The 21,886-nt window shown below is 42.2% G+C and overlaps 1 protein-coding gene across 1 annotated transcript in view; it reads left to right on the forward strand.

Annotated features, from left to right (window-relative positions):
- Positions 1-19,310, forward strand: part of LOC142662676 (sialic acid-binding Ig-like lectin 5) — a 38,596-nt gene extending 19,286 nt beyond the window's left edge. The window contains exons 6-13 of the mRNA XM_075840888.1: positions 1,063-1,098; positions 3,773-4,024; positions 7,211-7,246; positions 8,247-8,501; positions 15,358-15,393; positions 17,445-17,535; positions 17,936-18,050; positions 18,703-19,310. Coding sequence (XP_075697003.1) covers positions 1,063-1,098; positions 3,773-4,024; positions 7,211-7,246; positions 8,247-8,501; positions 15,358-15,393; positions 17,445-17,535; positions 17,936-18,050; positions 18,703-18,861 — 980 coding nt within the window. The 3' untranslated portion in view covers positions 18,862-19,310. The remainder of the gene's footprint in view (positions 1-1,062; positions 1,099-3,772; positions 4,025-7,210; positions 7,247-8,246; positions 8,502-15,357; positions 15,394-17,444; positions 17,536-17,935; positions 18,051-18,702) is intronic.
- Positions 19,311-21,886: the final 2,576 nt, after the last annotated feature.

Here is a 21,886-nt window from a genome sequence, read left to right on the forward strand (position 1 = left end):
TCGGGCACCGAATGCTTCTATGGGAGAATATCTCCATACATATGGAGTCAGGTGATACATGCCATGATTTTTGTGTTGGAATCATATGCATGAAATTGTGTGCCGTTACACACCAAGCGATGAAGACTGTTCTTCCAGCTTATATCTTGTCATTTTGAAAAAAATGTAATACTTGGTGTTCATTCGTAGCAGAGTTTCACAATATTACAGTAAGTAAAGTAGCACGAGTCCCGGTATGTGAGAAGGTGTCACACTGTCCTATATCGAACAGACCTCATCTATAACATATTCATTCCTATTCGCACAACAGCACGTCTCAATTAGTATCCAAAAAGTATTTATTCGTCAAACATCCATATAAGATAGCAACGTTTCGACCCGGAAACATATAGGGTCCTTTTACAAGGCTTGAGAAAGACCCTATATCTTTTACGGGTCAAAACGTTGCTGTTTTATAAGGATGTTTGACGAATAAATACAATTTGGATAAAATTTGAGATACGTGTTGTGGTCTGAATTGGAATAGAGATCTCCTCTTGAGGATAGTCACTACCCCCGTGATAAGTTAGGAACCCTAAAATCATTATCCTAGCAGTAAAAGGGCTGTGGAGTCTTCAATGAAGAAGCATTACACAGCAGCATCCATTCAAGTTAAATTATATTGGGGTGGTCACCTGGATTGCCCATACTCTATTAAATGGATTGTCTCATCAGGGACAAAACTCTTTTATATTGAGGCCACCAAGGCGATCTCCTCAACACCCCTAATACAGCACCAGGCACCCCCAGCATACAACTGATTTTGAGGTAAGACACCTACGTTGGAGTGGGATGGTCGTCCAAATAATACATGGATGACTCAAGTCTGTCTGAATGAGAGCCCCCTCTTTGACATATTAGTAATGGGGCATATGGACACGGATTGTCTACATGAGGACCCTCGTTAGAGGTTAGAGCCAATATGGCAAAACTGCCTATTTATGCAGTGATGTCAACAGAGAATGTGTCAATGCATTGTTAAGATAATTTGATGATTATCATATATATTTTCCTGTGTTACAGGTCCTCCAACTGTTATAATCAAATGGGAGGTTAATGGTAAGACTATATTTATTTCATAAAAAACTGTGTCACTGCCTATCTTGCGTGGCCGTCAACTGTGGGGAAGTGGCTGGCGAGTGTTCAAATCTTAATTCTTCTGTAGTAACATACAATAGAAATGATGAATTACACAATGTCTATTAAAGTCAATTGGCTATACAAGTAATGCATGGACTAGACAGGTCCTCAAGAGGAAGGGCTGTTCTTGACAGTGATGCCCCATTTTGGGTAATAAAGAGCAATGTCGAGTGGGGGACCCCTTTTAAAACACCCATTTGCCCTAACAGGGCATATGTAGTGGGGTCTTCTATTGCAGACAACCCCTCTAAGCTATATTTTAATTTTTCCTATTTACATAGGTTGCCATGTAGACAACAAACATGAATTCCCATGAGAATTGGTTGTTCCCACTGTATTTGTTATTGAAATTGCTGGTCTCAAGGAACAATTTTTTGGAGTCACTATAAGGAGAGGAAGACAAATTTTTCAATAAAGAAGTAGCCATTGTGAGGTTGGCCACCAACAAGGGAATTTGACATAAATGAGAATCTCTTGAACCTAAATTGGTGGAGACCAAGAAAAAAGACCAAGAAAACTAAGGTCGGAGGTCCAAAAAGTGGGAAATAAGAGAAGTTAAAGAATAGAAAAAAAGAGGATGAAGAGGATGAAGGAAAGATGTAATGATTCTAGGGGTAGAGCAATGGATTGGGTAGGGATTCAGTTCTTGTATGAGATATTTCCTTCTATGGGGTTTAAACAAATAGCAGGGTAGATAACATGAAGAAATGATTGATATATCCAAGTCACAGGGTCCAGAACTAAAGGAATTTAGAATGTTTTTTAAGCAAGTTTTTCATTATTTATGTACTCACTTTTTGAAAAAAAAAACAAAAAATAACAACCACACCTCGAAGCTTTAGCTTTAGTTTGCTATGTTGTAAGGAATTTATAATATATGCTCTTGTCAGAGTCGTATGATATATCAGCCGTTTTCTTCAGGTGTGGCTTGCTTGTGCTCTTGGGTTTGTTCAGGGGTGTTGCTATAGAGGGTGCAGAGGTAACAGTAACGTCTGGACCCTGGAGCCTGAAAGGGCCCAGTATTAGAGATGGCACATGGTAGATGGAGAGCCCTGATTCAGATTTTACATTGGTGCCCAGGTGCTTCATGTTACGTCTTTGGGTTTGTGTACCATAGCAGTATGGATAATAGATTATAATCGATTGTATAGCCTGGTAGGCTTTGGGCAAGACCACCATAAATGAGTGACATATCCAAGAAAAGTGCCACCTGCAAAGAACAAGCATGTTTTGTGTTGGGGAAAATATATTGATTCCCTATACGTGATGATAGGGACTGTGGGAGGTAAGTCAGGTCTCCATCATGAGGACCCTGCCAGGTATCACCATTATCCTTAGCTGGGCACTTGCGGTTTGTAGAAATGGGAGTCTCTGGTACATAAAGGAGTTTTCCATTGCAATTACTGATTAGGGACCAATTCAGAACCCTTAATTATTTTTGCTGTGCTGTTTACGAAGCAGTTGACATGAATGTGTGCTGCTGTTTACCATCAAAGGATACGGTCCCCAGATGACAACCTCACATCTAAGTGGCAAGGAACCAAAACTGAAACTGGAGAATATGGGTAGCGCTGCTGAATGAGACTCTTTACAGTCTCATTCAGCAGCTCCGACTCTATTCTCTTCTTCTCGACTTGGATCCTTGCCACTCATCTATAGCGGCTCGTATAGCTTTACGTGCCGGATCGGAGAACAGCCACAGCTGAATGTATTATTACAAGCTTACATCAGAGTTGTGCCTGAAGAAGTACAACATGACTAGGTGAGTTTAATACTCCTGAAACTTTTTGATTTGTGTTCCTTCCCCATGGAGGCCAGAACCCAAAAAACTTGAAGTATTTTTGGGCAGCTAATTTAGTTTTTTATTGTAGAGAGATAAAAAAAAGCCACTCTTTTTATTCTAATGAATTTTCCGTTTTTGCGTTGAGTAAAGGTGGCAATAAGCTTAAGATAGTTACCAGCTGAACTCTCCTTCGTCCGGCAGCTATTCCTCCCGACTCCCCCATATACTGTAGACGCACGCTTGGCTGACCTTGCATGTTTTTTTTTCAATGGAGAGAGAAGACTCAGCTGCTTCCAGCTTCTTTTGGCAGCTTTTCTTCTTCGGCAAGAAAGTATTGGGCATGTTGAAACTTGCCCAATCCATTTTTCCCCCAACATCTGACATAAGGGGAGAGTTGGGACACCCATATTTATATTAGATAGTCAGCCAACCTTCATCTCATGTGTAGAGACTTTAAATTATAAGCTGATATTGTAGGTTATTGATATCTTCAGTCAAGATGCAAACAGATTTAACGGTCTCCCATAGCACACTGGTTAAAACGACCGCAACCCTAACCAACTGGGATAAAAGGACTTGGGTCATCTTTGCCCTCATCTCCTGTTCATGATCCTTCGGTTAATACCTTATAAGCTTCTTTGCTAATGTTGTAGGGTCTGTAACGAGGGGATCCTGCAATCTGGGCTTTTCCCCCTATCCTCTTGTGCCCCCATAGCAGCTACATGGGCTTTGTGCTGCTTACTTGTCTGTAAATTTGCTCCATTACTTCTGTAAATCTGTCAGGTCATATCGTTTTGCTTTCTTTTCCAGGAAAAAAAAGAAAAAATTCAGATAATAAAGTGAGTGAAGGCGTGACATTGATATTGAGCTGTTCAGTAGAAAGTAAAACAACACTAAATGTGACCTGGACGGATGAGAAGGATATTATTCTCCATCATGGGCTTGGAAAAGTGCTAAACCTCACACTACAAAACGTGACGATGAACCACACTGGTACCTATACTTGCTCGGTATTCACTGAATGTGTGAATAACAGCACAAATATCACCATAGCTGTACAATGTAAGTATCGTCATTTCATACAATCACCGACATATCACAAGTAAATAGCCCCTGGGGTGCAGAGTGTGACAAGTAAATATGGGTCAATGTACTGTACAATGCACCATAATGTCTAATATAAAATAATTTCACTGATTTATAACAATTATTATTATATTATGATTTCTCAATGAAACTGAGATAATAATAATAATAATAATAATAATAATAATAATAATAAAAAAGATAATAATGATAATAATAATTTCAATAATAACAAAAACAACAACAATAATAATAATGATGATAAATCTAATAATAATAATAATAATAATATTAATAATACTAAAATAATAAAAATGATGATGATAGTAAGTTTAATGATGATGATAATAATAATAATAATAATCTAATAATAATAATAATGATAATAATAATCAAAAAATAATAATAATATTAATCATAACAACAATAATAATAACAATGATAAAAAGAATAATAATACAAATAATAATAATCATAACCATAAAAAGAATAATAATAATAATAATAATAATGATGATAAAAATAATAATAATAATAATAATTTTACAATTAAATTGATCTTGATTAAATATTTCCAAAATCATAAATTATCATCTATCCAGAGGTCAGGTGCTAATTTTCTAATCACTGCGGATCCCACTGATGGGACCCGACCAATCGCGAGAATGGTGGCCCCGATCCCCCAGATCCTCCTCACTGCTCGACCACAGTGCTGAGAACATTTAATGGAGTGACTGTCAAGCATGTGTCGCTCCATTAAACGACTATGGGATTTACAAAACAGCCTAGTACAGAGCTCGACTGTTTCTGTCATTCTCCTAGACATTGAATGGAGCGGCTCTACTGCCACTCCATTCAAGCTCCTCCTCACTGCAGGGGTTGTATGGAACGCCCGTTCTAATGATCGGTGGGGGTCCAAGTGGTGAGACCCCAGCCATCAGAAAATTATCACCTATCATGTGGATAGGTAATAATTTATAATTTTGGGAATACTCCTATTTAAGCCTTAGCTTTCTTATAGGGACTCTGCAGAAGGCACTGCTATGTGGCTACTGATAATCGGCACTGTGGCTGTCACTTTATTGGAGGTACTGTGGCTGTCTCTGTTATGGAGGTACTATGGTTGTTACTTTATTTGAGACACTATGGCTGACACTGTAATCAGGGCTCTGTAGTTATTACTATTGTAGCAGGACTGTAGCTGTCACTGTTATGGGGGTACTGTGGTTGTTACTGTAAGGGCAGATTCAGACGAACGTTGCGTTTTTGCGCGCGCAAACAACGCTGCGTTTTGCGCACGCAAAAACCATTTGACAGCTCCGTGTGTCATCAGTGTATGATGCGCGGCTGCGTGATTTTCGCGCAGCCGCCATCATAGAGATGAGGCTAGTCGACGCCCGTCACTGTCCAAGGTGCTGAAAGAGCTAACTGATCGGCAGTAACTCTTTCAGCACCCTCGACAGTGAATGCCGAACACAATATACAGCAACCTGTTAAAAAAAAAGAAAAAGTTCGTACTTACCGAGAACTTCCCGGCCGTTGCCTTGGTGACGCGTCCTTGGTGACGCACCTCTCGACATCTGGCCCCACCTCCCTGGATGACGCGGCAGTCCATGTGACCGCTGCAGCCTGTGCTTGGCCTGTGATTGGCTGCAGCTGTCACTTGGACTGAATTGTCATCCCGGGAGGTCAGACTGGAGGAAGAAGCCGGGAGTTATCGGTAAGTCAGAACTTTTTTTTTTTTTAACACGTTCATGTATATTGTGATCGGAAGTCACTGTCCAGGGTGCTGAAACAGTTTAACTCTTTCAGCACCCTGGACAGTGACTATCTCCTGACGTCGCGTACCGGATATTTTTTTGCCGGGTTCGGCCAAAACGAGTTCGGCCGAACCCGGTGAAGTTCGGTTCGGTTGTCCGGGTTCGCTCTTCTCAAAGACACTCCGTTTGGATGTTTGTAAACAGAAAAGCACGTGGTGCTTTTCTGTTTACATTCATCCTTTTGACAGCTGTTGCGCGAATCACACAGTTCGCACGGAAGTGCTTCCGTGCGACCTTCGTGGTTTTCATGCACCCATTGACTTCAATGGGTGCGTGATGCGTTGAAAACGCTGAATCAACGGACATGTCGTGAATTTTTTGCAACGGACCAACGCAGCACAAAACTCACGCACATGTCTGCACGGCCCCATAGACTAATATAAGTCCGTGCAACGCGCGTGAAAATCACGCGCGTTGCACGCGCGTATTTCCCGTTCGTCTGAATAAAGCCTTATGGAGACACTGTGGCAGATACTGTTATGGAGGTGCTGTGCTTGTTACTGTTATGGAGGCACTGTGGCTGACGCTGTTATGGAGGTGCTGTGCTTGTTACTCTTATGGAGACACTGTGTCTGACACTTTTGGAGACTGAGAAATAAAAGGAAAAAGCACGGTGCCACATAGTGTAAGTAAGCCTAGAAGTAGCAGTCAGTAAAGTACAAATGAATGCTCACCACAGGGCCGTAGAACAATCGCGTTGAAATTGTTTGTAGGAATGAGTGCTGCTGCCGAAATCCCAACCGGTCAGGCCCATTGGCCACCGCAATGAAGACAATTAATAATTTAGAAAAAACGGGAATAAGTGCGGCGCTGCTTCTCAATAATAGTACAAATTCCTGTTTTTCCTAAATTATTAATTGACTTTTGGAGACTGTGACTGACACTGTTATGGGGTACTGGGTTCTTACTGTTCTGGTGAAATGTTATGAGGGCACTGTGGGAGTTACTGTTATTTGGCATTGTCATTGTGACTCTAACTGTCATGGGAAATGGTGACTGTCAATGTTATGGGAGCACTGTGGTTGTCTCTGGCATGGCCAATCGTAGTGTTATGGGGCACTATTATTATCTCTATTATATGGAAACTGTTATTGCCTCTGATATGGGGGCACTGTGGTTGTCATTGTTATTTGAGCACTATGATGTCAAGTGCTCAGTTTTAAGGGTTCTTAACAGAAATTCCATGAGGGGCTTGTGGTAGAAATACATCATAAGACGGATTATTTCATGTTGACCTCTGTAGAACTTTCTACCAATTACAGTAACAACATATATTATAAAATCATAAAAAACACCACCAAAAATGGGAATGGAAAATCTAACAAATATTGTTTTCTTACAGACCCACCGAGAAATATGAAAATTAATTCATCCAAAGGTATAGTTACACATGTGTATATATGTTTTATGTGTAGGTATAGCAGAGCTGAGTTTTATGTAATGCAACTGTGTTTGCTATTTGGCACTGCAACTCATCAGGGTCTCACAACATCTAAAATCTGATTTTGCAGAGTAATTTCAGAAAATTCTCCAACCGTGGTCATATGTTCTACACTTGGTTGACATGCCCAAAAGTCCATAGACCCTGGATTAGGGACCATAACTTAATCCCCACTGCTACTGGTTATGATCTGTCTAAAATCTCGTGGGAGGGGCTTAATATTGAAGATGTTCCCCGTTCCAGACACAATATAATACATGTCCTTCTATTATAATGTAATAGTTCTGACTTTTACAGACGCGGCAATACTGGTTTTATATATATATATTTTTGTATTTTTTTTATTTTTTTTTTATTTTTTTTTAACAGTACTTTTGTACTCTAAAAAAAACTTTATTTAACAGTTTTTTATATTTCTTTATAAGTCCCCCTAGGGGACTTCAACCATTGATCATGGGATCGCTTGCATGATATACTGCAATACTACTGTATTGCAGTATGTCGTGATAGTGACAGGCTCCGTGACAACCATCGGCACCCCTGTGATCAAGTCGCCGGGGGCCTATAAGCTGTTTAAGGGGGCCGCCTCCCTCTATCTAACAGCTTAGATGCCGCGGTCACTATTGACACGGCATCTAAGTGATTAAACAGGCGGAATCAAAGTGAGTTCTGTTTCTGCCCGTTTCAGTGAGATGTCATGTATTATTCAGCCGAATCCCGCTAAATACGGTGCACGCTCAGCCAGTAAGTTCGCTCTATATTTCCCCATGACGGCTGTCGCGTACATATATGAGGTCTGTTTTTAAGGGGTTTAAGTCAATAGGGCAGAGCTGCAATAACACACACATGTGGCGCTGTTTTTAGGAGAATTCTGCCATGTTTTTTCTAATCCTAGACAATCCCTTTAATTTTCTTTGTTCCGAAAAAATATTTTCAGATGGAGAACTTCAAGCAAATCAACGAGTGGTTTTGGATCGAAATGAAACTTTGACCCTTGTCTGCACCGTGGACGGTAACCCGGTTTCTGTGGTCTGGGTAAAGGGGGAGGTTGACGTGGAAAAATCTGAAAACGGTAACGGTGGATTGTCGGCAACGATAAATGTGACATCCTCATCGGCTGGTGTTTACCGCTGCTTGGCATGGAATGCGCTCGGGGTCAGAGATCGTTATATTCGTGTTGGCACAAAACAGGGTAAAATTAAATCCATTAATGATACAAAATGACAAAAATTGCATTTTAAAGTTTTTTTATATGATTATTTCGTGAATTCTCTAGAGTGGACTGCCGAATTTACTGTATATGTACATAGATGGGCCGATCTACTTCTAGATTTGTGTTCATTTAAAGGGGTTGTCCAGGATTAGAAAACCATGGTTGTTCTCTTCCAAAAACAGCACCACACCTGTCCATGGGTTGTGTCTGGTATTGCAGCTCAGATGAATAGGGTTACGTTGCAATACCACACCCAAACAGTGGACAGATGTGGCGCTGCTTTTCAAGGAAAATCCTGTACAACCCCTTTAAGGTGTCATGCCAGGGGTTAAAGGGGTTTTCCAAGATAAAATGACTATGTGTTAATGCTTGTAATTTATTATTGTAAATACATTTGTAATATACTTATATTTTCCAAATTGGCCCCGTTTCCTGATGCTGCCGTGGGGTACTTAATGGGTGACGTCTGTGTTGATCTTCAATTATTTTCCGGGTATAGGACACATCACTTGTGACGTGCCCTTCTATGGGCTCTTCTGTTGTACAGTCCTTAACGCGAATGCGCGGTCCCTGATGTTCTCACGGTCCCTGCTGTTTTCGAGATAACCGCAGGGACCGCGCTTGCGCGTTACGGGCAGTACAACAGAACAGCCCATACACAGCACGTCACAAGTGATGTGTCTTAAACCCGGAAAAAAAATTGAAGATCATCACTGCGGTCAGAGAGTGACGTCACCCCAGTGGCGGACACAGACTGCAAAAGGCCCCTGTGCAGATAATGTGCCAGGGCCCCCCCCCCCCCCCACCCCGCAAACTTCTCATGGCCGACGGTCCGCTTTCAGCTGCATCGCTGGGTCTCCTAAGTGACCCAACAATGCAGCACTAGCAGCCGGGGCGTCACTAAGGCTGGGTTCACACACACACTATTTACGGACGTAATTTGGGCGTTTTAGCATTGAATTACATCCGAAAATGCGGCTCAAAAGCGTCGGAAAACATCTGCCCATTCATTTGAATGGGTCTTACGATGTTCTGTGCCGATGGTCATTTTTTTTTACGCGCCGCTGTCGAAAGGCGGCGCGTAAAAAACTGCCTGTCACTTCTTCAGATGTAAATGGAGCCGTTTTCCATGGACTCCATGGAAAACCAGCTTCAATTACTTCCGTAGTGGACGCAGCAAAAGACACCTGCACATGCCATTACGGCTGAAATTACGGTGCTGTTTTCTCCTGAAAACAGCACAGTAATTTCAGCCGTAACAGACGCTGCCGTGTGAACATACCCTCAGGGCTTAAAATGTCCGGGAAATAGCCCCAATACATATGTGTCCGCCCCAAAAAAAAGTGTGTGTATAGGAGACAGCATAGCATATCTATAGCACTACGACCCTATAAACTATGGATAGGATTAGATACAGTGGCTGAGCAGACAGTATCACACATGATAGGATTAGATACAGTGGCTCAGAAGGCAGTATCACACATGATAGGATTAGATACACAGCTCAGCAGACAGTATCACACATGATAGGATTAGATACAGTGGCCCAGCAGACAGTATCACACATGATAGGATTAGATACAGTGGCTCAGCAGACAGTACCACACATGATAGGATTAGATACAGTGGCTCAGCAGACAGTACCACACATGATAGGATTAGATACAGTGGCTCAGCAGACAGTATCACACATGATAGGATTAGATACAGTGGCTCAGCAGACAGTACCACACATTATAGGATTAGATACAGTGGCTCAGCAGACAGTATCACACATGATAGGATTAGATACAGTGGCTCAGCAGACAGTATCACACATGATCGGATTAGATATAGGGCCCAGCACAGTATCATACATGATTGGATTAGATACACAGCTCAGCAGACTGTATCACACATGATAGGATTAGATACAGGGCCCAGCTCGCTGACATTGCGGCTCCAGCGCTGGACCCAGGAAAGGTAAGAATAATAATTTTGCTTCTTTATGTGTTACTGATTATTTTTGTGTGTTTGTGTTTTTTTTACAGGTTCGGTTGTTGGACTTCGGATACGAGGACTTCAATGACGGCGTTTTTTTTATTCTCAATAAAATGGTTAATGAGGGTTGTGTTTTTATTTCAATAAAAAAAATTTCTATGTGCTTGTATCTTTTTAAACTTTATTATCACCGCCTTAGTAATGGCCGCTGGCTGATTGACAACCTCCATTACTAAGGCGAGGCTTAATGTTAGCCGGTGCAGAGTCTACACTAACCCCCATTATTACCCCGGTACCCACCGCCACCAGGGGTACTGGGAAGAGCCGGGTACAAACCAGTACCCGACCAGCTGTAGTGACGGGCAGGCACCGGGGTGGCCGCAGGCTGGTAGTATTAGGCTGGGGAAGGCCAAAAACAGTGGCCCTTCCCACCCTTGTAATGCTGCCTGCTGCTGCTGTGTTGTATCTGGCTGGTTATGAAAATTGGGGGGGACCCGACATCGTTCTTTCCAATTATTTTTTAAATGACGTGGCGTCCCCCCCATTTTCATAACCAGCCAGATACAATAAAGCAGCAGCAGCCTAGCATCACCAGGGTAGGAAGGGCCACTGTATCTGGCCTTTCCCCTCCTGATAATACCAGCCTGCGGCCACCCCAGTGGCCGACCATCACTACAGATGGTCAGGTACTGGATCGTACCCGGCTCTTCCCAGCACCCCTGGTGGCGGTGGGTACCGGGGTAATAAAGGGGGTTAGTGTTAGCCTCTGCACCGGCTAACACTAAGCCCTGCCTTAGCAATGGATGCTGTCAATCAGCCGGCGGCCATTACTAAGGCGGTAGTAATATAGTTTAAAAAAAACCACAAAGACATAGAAAAAATATTTTATTGAAATAAAAAAAAAAAACACAACCCTCATTAACCATTTTATTAATAAAAAAAAAAGCTGTCATCGAAGTAGTCCTGGAATCCGCCGTAGTCCAACGACCGAACCTGTAAGAAAACACACAAAAAATGATTAGTAACACATGTGTTAGGGTATGTGCACACACACTAATTACGTCCGGAATTGACGGACGTATTTCGGCCGCAAGTACCGGACCGAACACACTGCAGGGAGGCGGGCTCCTAGCATCATAGTTATGTACGACGCTAGGAGTCCCTGCCTCGCTGCCGGACAACTGTCCGGTACTGAAAACATGATTACAGTACAGGACAGTTGTCCCACAGCGAGGCAGGGACTCCTAGCGTCGTACATAAGTACGACGCTAGGAGCCCGGCTCCCTGCAGTGTGTTCGGTCCGGTACTTGCGGCCGAAATACATCCGTCACTTACGGACGTAATTAGTGTCTGTGCACATACCCTAAGGCTTAGATACAGGGCCCATGTGTGATACTGTCTGTGGGACCCTGTATCTAAGCCTACCACAAGGTAGGCTTAGATACAGGGTCCAGCAGACAGTAATCTTATACAGTATAAGATTACTGTGTGCTGGGGCCCTGTATCTAAACCTACAGTGTGGTAGGCTTAGATACAGGGCCCAGCAGACAGGATCACGCATGGGCCATGTATCTAAGCCTACCATGTGATTGGCTTAGATACAGGGCCCAGCAGACAGCATCACACAATCTGTGATCCTGTCTCATGGGCCCCCTAAGCCTGCTACATCGTAGGCTTAGGGGTTGTGCAGTCCCTAAACATTGATGGCCTATCCACAGGATAGGCCATCAATAGCTGATGTGTCTCCCGGGACCCGCAAATCAGCTGTTTTGAAGGGGCTGCAGCACTCGTACGAGAGCTGCTTCCCCTTCATTTCACTACTCGCCCACACTGTGAATCGCCGAAACCGATTCACAGTGTGACCGGAATGAAGTGACAGGAATGAAGGGGAGCAGCTCTCGTACGAGTGCTGCGGCCCCTTCAAAACAGCTGATTGGCGGGTCCCGGGAGTCAGACCCCGCCAGTCAGGGCTATCTTACCTTCCTCTTCTTCCGCGGCGGGAGTTCTGTAGTCTCGATGCTGTGCGCGGCGGCATAGCGCTGTGACGTCATGCGCTGCGCACAGCGCCTGACGTCAGGACCTCCGCTGCGATCCGGAACCAGGAAGGTAAGTAAAGTATGTTACTATAGTAACAGGGGCCCGCGGCCCGAGTTACTATAGTAACTTTTTATTGATGTGGTGCGGGGGGCCGTGGGCCCCCCTGGCTTCGGGGCCCGGTCGCAATTGCGACCGCTGCGACCCCTATAGCTACGCCAGTGGTCCACGGGCCTCTGTCTCAGTCCTCAGCATCGCGCAGCTGAGAACTGAGTCGGCCAGCAGAGGAACGGGCCCCCTTCCCACGCGGGGCCCTTGTGCAGCTGCACCGGCTGCACATGCGGTATGTCCGCCCCTGCGTCACCCGTCAAGTACCCCACGGCAGCATCTGGAAACGGGGCCAATTTGGAAAATTTAAGTATATTACAAATGTATTTACATTAATAAATTACAAGCATTAACACATAGTCATTTTATTTCGGGAAAACCCCTTTAGTCATGCCAGGGAGCCTGTATAAGGAGACAAGGAGCCTCTATGACTTCATATTACAGAGCCTTAGGCCCTCTGTGTGCCGCCATATGCAGCCTCCATACAGCGCTGTATTATGGAGATAGACCTCTGTAATACAGCTTCCGATAGAACATGTCATAATTTCCACACATCTGTATGACTCTGTAAAAAAAATTAAGTACAAAGAGGTTTAGTAGGGCCCTAACATTTTCAAGATGTCTGCTTGCTGTAAGTGAATGTGAACCTTAATTTTCGTATTTACAATTTGAGGATGAAAATCTGTCCTGGCCATTTGATGATTACACCAGTATATGTATTAGCAGAGCTCTCACTTGTCAATTAGCCAATCAGTGGCTGACACAAGCCACAGGGGGACCCTGTACAAGCCTGTGAATGTGCCCCTGACAGGACATCTCCCACATAGTCTCCCTAGCAGTGGAGCAACAAACAGGAGGGGGAGGAGACATCATCTAATGATTTGCAGGGAGTGCAGTGATCTTGTGTCTCCTCTGCATGGGCTTCTTAACCCAGTTAGGACCAAACATGATATATGTACATCATAGGAGAGGGGGGTTGTATGGAGTGGGTTCATGACTTGCCCAAAAAAGTGGAATAAAAAAGTTGTATGTACCAATAAAATGACAGCTTGCGATGTAAAAAAGAAGCCCCCACACTGCTCCATTGATGGAAAAATAAAAAAATTCTGAGTCTCAGATTATTGTGACAAAATGTTTTTTAATATATAATAAAAATAACTAAGGCTATGTTCACACGGAGTATTTTGGGGGAGGAATATTTGCCTCAAAATTCCGTTTGGAACTTTGAGGCAGATATTCCTCTCCCTGCACGCCGATTTTCGCGGCAATTATTGCGCCGTTTTTCGCCCGCGGCCATTGAGCGCCGCGGGCATAAAACAGCGAGAAATACGCTTTCTCCTGCCTCCCATTGAAGTCAATGGGAGGTCAGAGGCGGAAGCGTCCGAAGATGGGGCATGTCGCTTCTTTTTCCCGCGAGGCAGTTTTACTGCTCGCGGGAAAAAGACGCCGACGCCTCCCATTGAAATCAATGGGAGGCGTTCTCGGGCCGTTTTTGCCGAGTTTTGCGACGCGGTTTCCGCGTCAAAAAACTTGCCAAAATACCCCGTGTGAACATAGCCTAAAGTTGGTATCGCCGTAATGGTATTGACCCGCAGAATGAAGTTAACATGTTGATTTTCCCACAGGGTGATCGCCGTAAAGGCAAAACCCCCAAATATGGGGAAATTGTGAATTTTTTTTCCACTCCACACAACATACATTATTTTCAATGTTCCCAGTACATTATGTTGTAGATTAAATGGTGCCATTCAACACTACAACTCATCCCACAGAAAAAAAAAGCTCTCATACGGCTTTGAAAATAAAAAAAAGTTATGGCTCGTTTGAGGCGAGGAATTGAAAAACGAAAATGGAAGAATTAAAAAGGGCATTAAAGTGTTAAACATACAAGCGGGGACTTTTCCTAGTGACAAGAATCTCAGAGGTGATGAGCCCCCTCAGTCCACGGGGCACCTGTGAAGTAACAGTGTGAGCATTATATGACCAGATCCAGATCATATTTTTATATTGTAAATAATAAGTGCTTCAATTCAGTGCCTGTAAACAGAGATTTTGAAGACTTTGTGAAATTGACATACATAAAATATTAGAAAATGACACAACTGTTCATTATTACGAAACTGGAAATACGCCTTCAATCTGACATAAATATAAGGATTATTCACGACCGACATAAATAATCTCTTGAAAAGAAGCTAAAGAGTAAAGAAATGTACATAGAAGATTAAGTCATTCATAAAGCAGCAATGTAATGTATAGTACAAACCGTCAGATCAGTAACAGCGACTACTATTAAAAATAACAGGAAGTCCAACACCGGAATGTGGCGGAGCGGAAAAGACCATTACAGAGCAGTAAACATCAATCCTAGTGCTTGGACTTGTAGCAAAATAGAAGTAAATGTGATAGCAAAGATGAGAAGAGACTAAAATATATTATTTATAAAAATGCCTTTTTTTTCTTCTACATACAGCGCCATCATTGTCTACAGGCTGTGTGTGTTATTGCAGCTCAGTTCCATTAAAGACAATGAGGTTGAGCTGCCATTCCAGACACAACCCATAGACAGTGGCACAGCTTCTGGGGGAAAAAAATCTCACACGACCCCTGATATTTCTGATATATTATTTATCCTAAGGATCAACTTCACTGAATTCTGCACAGATTATGTTATTTGATGTGTCTCATGAGATTCTATTCTATTTCATTTCAGATAATTCAGGGGCAGCAGCTCAACCCATAACTAGTGGTATGAGTTTACTTTTTATAAATTTTGTTATCATATTTTTTCATTTTGTTCATTTTATATTATCACTACCTTCTCCTCCTCCTCTCTTCTTCTTTTTCTTGTTGTTGTTGTTGTTGTTCTTCCCCTCCTCTTTTTCATTTCCCCTTTTCTTCCTTTTTCTACTTCTCCTCCTGCTCTTTTTCCTTCTCCTTCTTTCTAATTTGTGTCCTTCTTTGTTTTTCTGCTCTTCTATTCATCTCTCTCATGCTCCTCTTTCTCCTCACCTATCTGCTACCCTCCTCGTGCTTCTTCTTCTTCACTTTCTCCTCTACTTCCTTCTCTTTTCCTCCTCCTTCTTCTTCTCCTCGTTTTACACCTTTTTTTCCTCCTCCTTCTTCTATTTATCATTCTGCTCTCTCCTTCTCTTTCTCTTACACTTTTTTTTCCTTCTCCTCCTCCTCCTCCTCCTCCTCCTCTTTCTCCTTCCTCGCCTGCTTTTTTTCCCTTCTTCCTTCTTTTCTTTCTCATCCTCCACCACCTCTCTTTCCTCCCCTTTCTCCTTATTCTCCTCTTTCTTCTCCTCCTCGTCATCTTTTTTCCTTCTTCTTCTGCACCTCCACTTTCTCATCCTATTTTCTTCCCCTCCTCTTTCACTTTCTCCTCCTTGTTTCTCCCCCTCTTTCTCCTCATTTTTTTCTCCCACTCTTTCCACTTCTCCTCCTCTTTCACCTTCTTTTTTCCTTTTGCTCATTCTCTTTCTTCTCCTCCCATTTCTCCTTCATCTCCTCCTCTTTCTCCTTATCCTATTATTGTCTTTTCCTCTTTAACCTTCTTTCTCCTACTTCTCCTGCTCTTTCATTTTCTCTTTCTTCTCCACCTCTTTCTCCTCCTTCACATTCTCTTTCTTCTCCTTCACATTCTCTTTCTTCTCCTTCACATTCTCTTTTTTCTGCTTCTCCTCCTCTTTTTCCTCCTTCTCCTCCTCTTTTTCATCCTTCTCCTCCTCTTTCTCCTTATCCTTTTTTGTCACCTCCTCTTTCACCTTCTTTTTCTCCTACTGCTAATCCTCTTTCTTCTCTTCCCATTTCTCCTTCTTCTCTTCTTTCTCCATATCCTATTTTTGTCTTCTCCTTTCTCATCTTATCTTGTTACTACTTCTCCTCCCCTTTCACCTTCTCTTTCTCCTACTTCTCCTCCTCTTTCTCCTCTTCCCCATTCTCCTTCTTCTCCTCCTCTTTCTCGTTCTCCTATTTTTGTCTTCTCCTCTTTCATCTTCTCTTTCTCCTACTTCTCCTCCTCTTTCATTTTCTTTTTCTCCTATTTCTCTGCCTCTTTCACCTTCTCTTTCTCCTCCTCTTTCATTTTCTCCTACTTCTCCTCCTCTTAATCCTCCTTCTCTTCTTACTCCTCCTCCTGATTCACCTTCTCCTCCTTTTTTCCTTCTCTTACTCCTCCCTTTTCTACTTCTCCTCTCCCACTTTCTCCATCTCTCTTCTATTAACTGATTGGTCCTTCTTCGACAGTTAGCAGTTATGAAGAGGATCATGTTAAATATGCTATACAACTATGCAAAAAAGTCAGATAGTTTCACATGATTTTTTTTTAAATCTGCAGACTGGCTGAGAGGAATGATGTGGTACACCGCGTATATCAACAGAACCAAGAAGTGCTTTCCTTACAGCCCCCATTTGGCACTTAGAGGGGCTGTTTAGTGGGTGTAATATTACCCACTAGTATAATTGTATTAGGGTAGCACACCAATGTCTTTATTTTAGAACTCTGTTAAAGTCTTTGAATCTCTTTAAGACCCCATACACACAACCGTGCCCATAATTATGACCTGTAAACTATGGGAGCACGGTCTGTAAAATAAAAATTTTACGGCACAGACACCTACCCGTAAATATATGGGAAGGTGTCCGTCAGCCATATAAATGAATGGGATCGTAATTACAGACCATACGGTCTGTATTTATGGGCGATTTTACTAGCGTGTGCATGGTGCCTAAGTAACACAATCATTTTGAACCAAAATAATATTAACAAACCTCTCATTTTTATTTCTACCACAGAAACAATTTCATACCGGGATACAGCAATTGCATTCATTTGTGGAGTAATTATCAGTAGTTTAATCTTTCTGCTGTACAAATTATTTACAAGGTAAGATTCATATGCATTATATTGTCTGGTTGTAATAATCCTAAAGAGGTATACTCCTCTAGGGGATTAGTTCTAGGGGAGCATATGGCACTATACAGCTGTACACAGGGTGCCTATAACTACATAATATGGAACTGTAGGGACACCATGTTTCACCGTAAATGTTTCATGTACACAGCTTTGCAGTGTGCATGAAGCCCAATTGACATAAAAAAAAAAAAAATTCTATTTACTTGCAATACCATACCTGACCACATGGTGTGCTGTTAAGACACACATATATGTCCATTTCAGTACTAAACTTCTAGTGGTCGAAACATCGATTGAAACAATTTAATGTTCAAATGACTTGAGCCTATAGAGTTTGCCTTCCTCTGATCACTATCTAAAAAATTTTCAGGAAAAAAATGACCAAAAAGAAGACCTATATGAGAGCGGAAGAACAGTCTGCCTCTGCGGTACAAACAACAGACGAGATATACATGAACGTTAGCAAGCCTGAACGAAAAACTGAGGTACAAGGAGCAATGAGAATCTACAGTAGACTTCTGTAATAAATATATAGCCTGCAAACTGGAACATCTTCCAAATTGTCATCACCCAGCATTGTATTTTCATCTATCTCATTTTGAATTATCGATACAATGTCAACTAGAATTTTCAAAAACTTTACAAACACTTTGACTGAACTTCTATTATAGAACCACATTTCCACCATAAAAGTCATTGGGAGCTAAAATACAGGTCCGTGTTTGAGCCTCTATTGTCTTAAAAGGAGTCTGTCACCGGCTTTATGTATGCAAATTAGATGCCCCTCAGCCTGATTGGCTGAAAGTTATCATGAGGTCATGGCCTTGGCCATGTAGTACTGAAAGGACTCGTGGCTGGTATTATATGGTGCCTATTGGGCACCTTGAGGCACTTTAATTTACATACAAGTGTGAGAGTTTGGGGTACCATTCAGTGGGTGCAGGTGCACATGTTGATATGATGTATGGCTCCATGTGAATGGGAGGAATATGGGTCTGCCATTGGAAAATTTGTACCCCTCCCCCACCCGGCACAATAAAGAAAAGTTATCCTGAACCTATCTATCATTGTGTCCATTTAAGGGGGAAACAACAATGGTCCAATGTTTTTAAATTATGTTTTGTTTTTGCCGCACAGGAAGTTACAGACAACAATGAACAACTGGATTCAAGAGGCGTCACATCGAATCAAGACGACCTGCATTATTCCACGGTCGCTTTCGCTGCTGCACCCTCCAAAGTGCCTTCAACTCAGCCAGAAGCAGAGTATGCAGAAGTAAAAAAAAATATAGCCTGAGCCAAGCATAATGATAATGAGTAACCCCACCATGTGCAGTACAGTTATTTGTAATTTTATATGTCGTTTCTACAGGATTGTTGTAGGATTATAAGCAATGGACACAATATTTCCACTTGTTTTGAGACCCATATTTCCAGCCTACTAAATCAGGGGTGGACACAGAAAAAAGAGGGCAAAAACAGTGTATGAGGACCCTTCTGCTAGCATACCTTTAACTTACATCTTCTCATATTTAAAATAAATAAGGCCAGTAAAAAATAAATAAATAGCAAGACAGTCGTAATTTCCCCTGAAATAATGTGTAACATCCCTGGTAATCTAGGAAGCAAAGCGGTCAATTGTAACATCCCTGGTGGTCTAGGGCAGTGAAGAAAATAATAGTAACATCCCTGTTGGTCTAGGGCAGTGAAGAGATTAATGGTAACATCCCTGGTGGTCTATGGAAGTGAAGGAAATAATAGTAACATCCCTGTTGGTCTAGGGCAGTGTAGAGATTAATGGTAACATCCCTGGTGGTCTAGGGCAATGAAGAGGTTAATGGTAACATCCTTGGTTGTCTAGAGAGGTAAAGAGACTAAAAGTAACACCTCAGGTAGTCTAGAGCAGTGAATAAATTAATAGTAACATCTCTGGCGGTCAAGGGACGTAAAGAGGTTAATGGTAATATTCTTGGTGGTCCAGGGCACTGTAAAGAATAATGGTAACATCCCTGGTAGTCTAGAGCAGTGAAGAGATTAATGGTTACTTCCCCAGTGGTCTAGGGCAGTGAAGAGGCTAATGGGTACATCCTTGGTGGTCTACAGCAGTGCATAAATTAATGGTCACATCCCTGGTGGTCTAGGGCAGTGTAAAGACTAATGGTAACATCCCTGGTGGTCTAGCTCTAGTAAAGGTAGTTAACTCTTTATGAAGAGGTTATCTGCCCATACTGTAGACTGCAAGACTATTCTGTGCTACTCCATCTGTGACTGTAGACTGCTCAGACACACAGATACAGCTTCATGGGTTATGAGCAAATCACAGAGCAGTTCAGACATTCATAGAGGCTCTGTGTATGAGACCCATGAAGAGTGTGAACAGGGGGAGTGGACGAGAGAAGCAGGATACTTGGGGGCCCCCTAGCCTCTCTGGGGATTTACCTATAGGCACAGTAGGCACATGCCTAAAGACTGCGCTGAGGGAAGGGGGCCTGACAGATGGAACATTTAAATGAGCATTGTATATTTATATATAATTTATGGATGTTTATTTGTTAATGAGGCCACATATGACTGTATGAATGAAAGGAGGACCCACAAATAGGGACACAACAGTCTCGGACTGTCCTACAAACTGGACCTCTTGAGGGATGTGATTTATGCACATTTGCTTTAGAAGGTGTGGTTCTGGCAGTTTTAGGAGCATTCCTAGGTGAAAAGTGATTTGGGATTCAAATAATGGAAGGTACGGACACAGGGATGGTGGCAAAAAAAACTGTTTTTTTAAAAATACTCCCACCACAGGTTTGGATTTTCACAGGTGCCAGAAATAAAATAAGGTATGGATTTGGGTAAACTCAATAATGGTGTCCTATTTCTCAAAAGACATGTGGAATAAGGCAAGTAATATGCAGTAGCTACATTTTGGTGAACCGCTAGAAGATTTAACAGCATTACTGAATATACCGATTTTGAAAGTAGCCTGTATTGTAATACTAAATTTCACCTGTAGAGGTCGCAAAAAGCACATGGCTGGTCGCAACTTCCCCCAGCAATAACAGATGATAACTGGGGGTTTCAAAAGTCAGTCCTGCGTGATAATTTCTTAAAGGGACTGTCTTCATGAGACAGCCCCTTTAAGATGTGGCCTACTTAATAGGCGGAGTCTAAGGTGCCAGACATTCAGTGCCTACAGGCTCCAGAGATGTAAATCCTTGAACATCTCTCTTTAGTTTGTAAATTTTTTATGTTACATAGTTACATAGTTTGTATGGTTGAAAAAAGACATGTCCATGAAGTTCAACCAAGGGATGGGAAAAAGGAAGGGAAAAATTTCTACACATAGGAGCTGATATTTTTTGTTCTAGGAAATTATCTAAGCCTTTTTTGCAGCATCTCCTGTCCCTGCTGTGACGGCTCCTGCGGTGACTATTCCATAGATTCACAGTTCTCACAGTAAAGAAGACTTGTCGCCTCTGCAGCTTGAACCTTTTTTTCTCCAGACGGAGGGAGTGCCCCCTTGTTTTTTGAGGGGGTTTTACATGGAACAGGATTTCACCATATTTTTTGTATGTGCCATTAATATATTTATATAAGTTAATCATGTCCCCCCTTAGTCGTCTTTTTTCAAGGTTAAATAGGTTTAGTTCTTTTACTCTTTCCTCATAACTTGGCTTCTCCGCGCCCCTTATTAGCTTCGTTGCTCTTCTTTGTATTTTTTCATCCTTTCTATGAATTGGAGCCCAGAACTGAACTGCATATTCTAGATGAGGCCTCACTAATGCTTTGTAAAGTGGTAATATTACCTCCCTGTCCCGCGAGTCCATGCCTCTTTTGATACACGACAATATCCTGCTGGCCTTTGAAGCAGCTGATTGACACTGCATGCTGTTATTTAGTTTCTGATCTACAAGTACACCCAGATCCTTCTCAACAAGTGAATCCGCCAGTGTAGCTCCCCCTAGGACATATGATGCATGCAGGTTGTTGGTACCCAGATGCATAACTTTACATTTATCTACATTAAACTTAATTTGCCAAGTGGACGCCCAAACACTTAGTTTGTTTAAATCTGCCTGCAATTCATGAACATCTTCCATAGACTGAACTATATTACATAGCTTGGTGTCATCTGCAAAAATAGAAATAGTGCTATTAATCCCATCCTCTATATCATTAATAAATAAGTTGAATAATAGTGGTCCCAGCACTGATCCCTGGGGTACACCACTTATATCCGGGGACCATTCAGAGTAGGAATCATTGACCACAACTCTCTGGATTCGGTCCTTGAGCCAATTCTCAATCCAATTACAAACTATACT

This window comes from Rhinoderma darwinii, chromosome 10, assembly GCF_050947455.1.
Source record: "Rhinoderma darwinii isolate aRhiDar2 chromosome 10, aRhiDar2.hap1, whole genome shotgun sequence".
Lineage (NCBI taxonomy): Eukaryota > Metazoa > Chordata > Amphibia > Anura > Rhinodermatidae > Rhinoderma > Rhinoderma darwinii.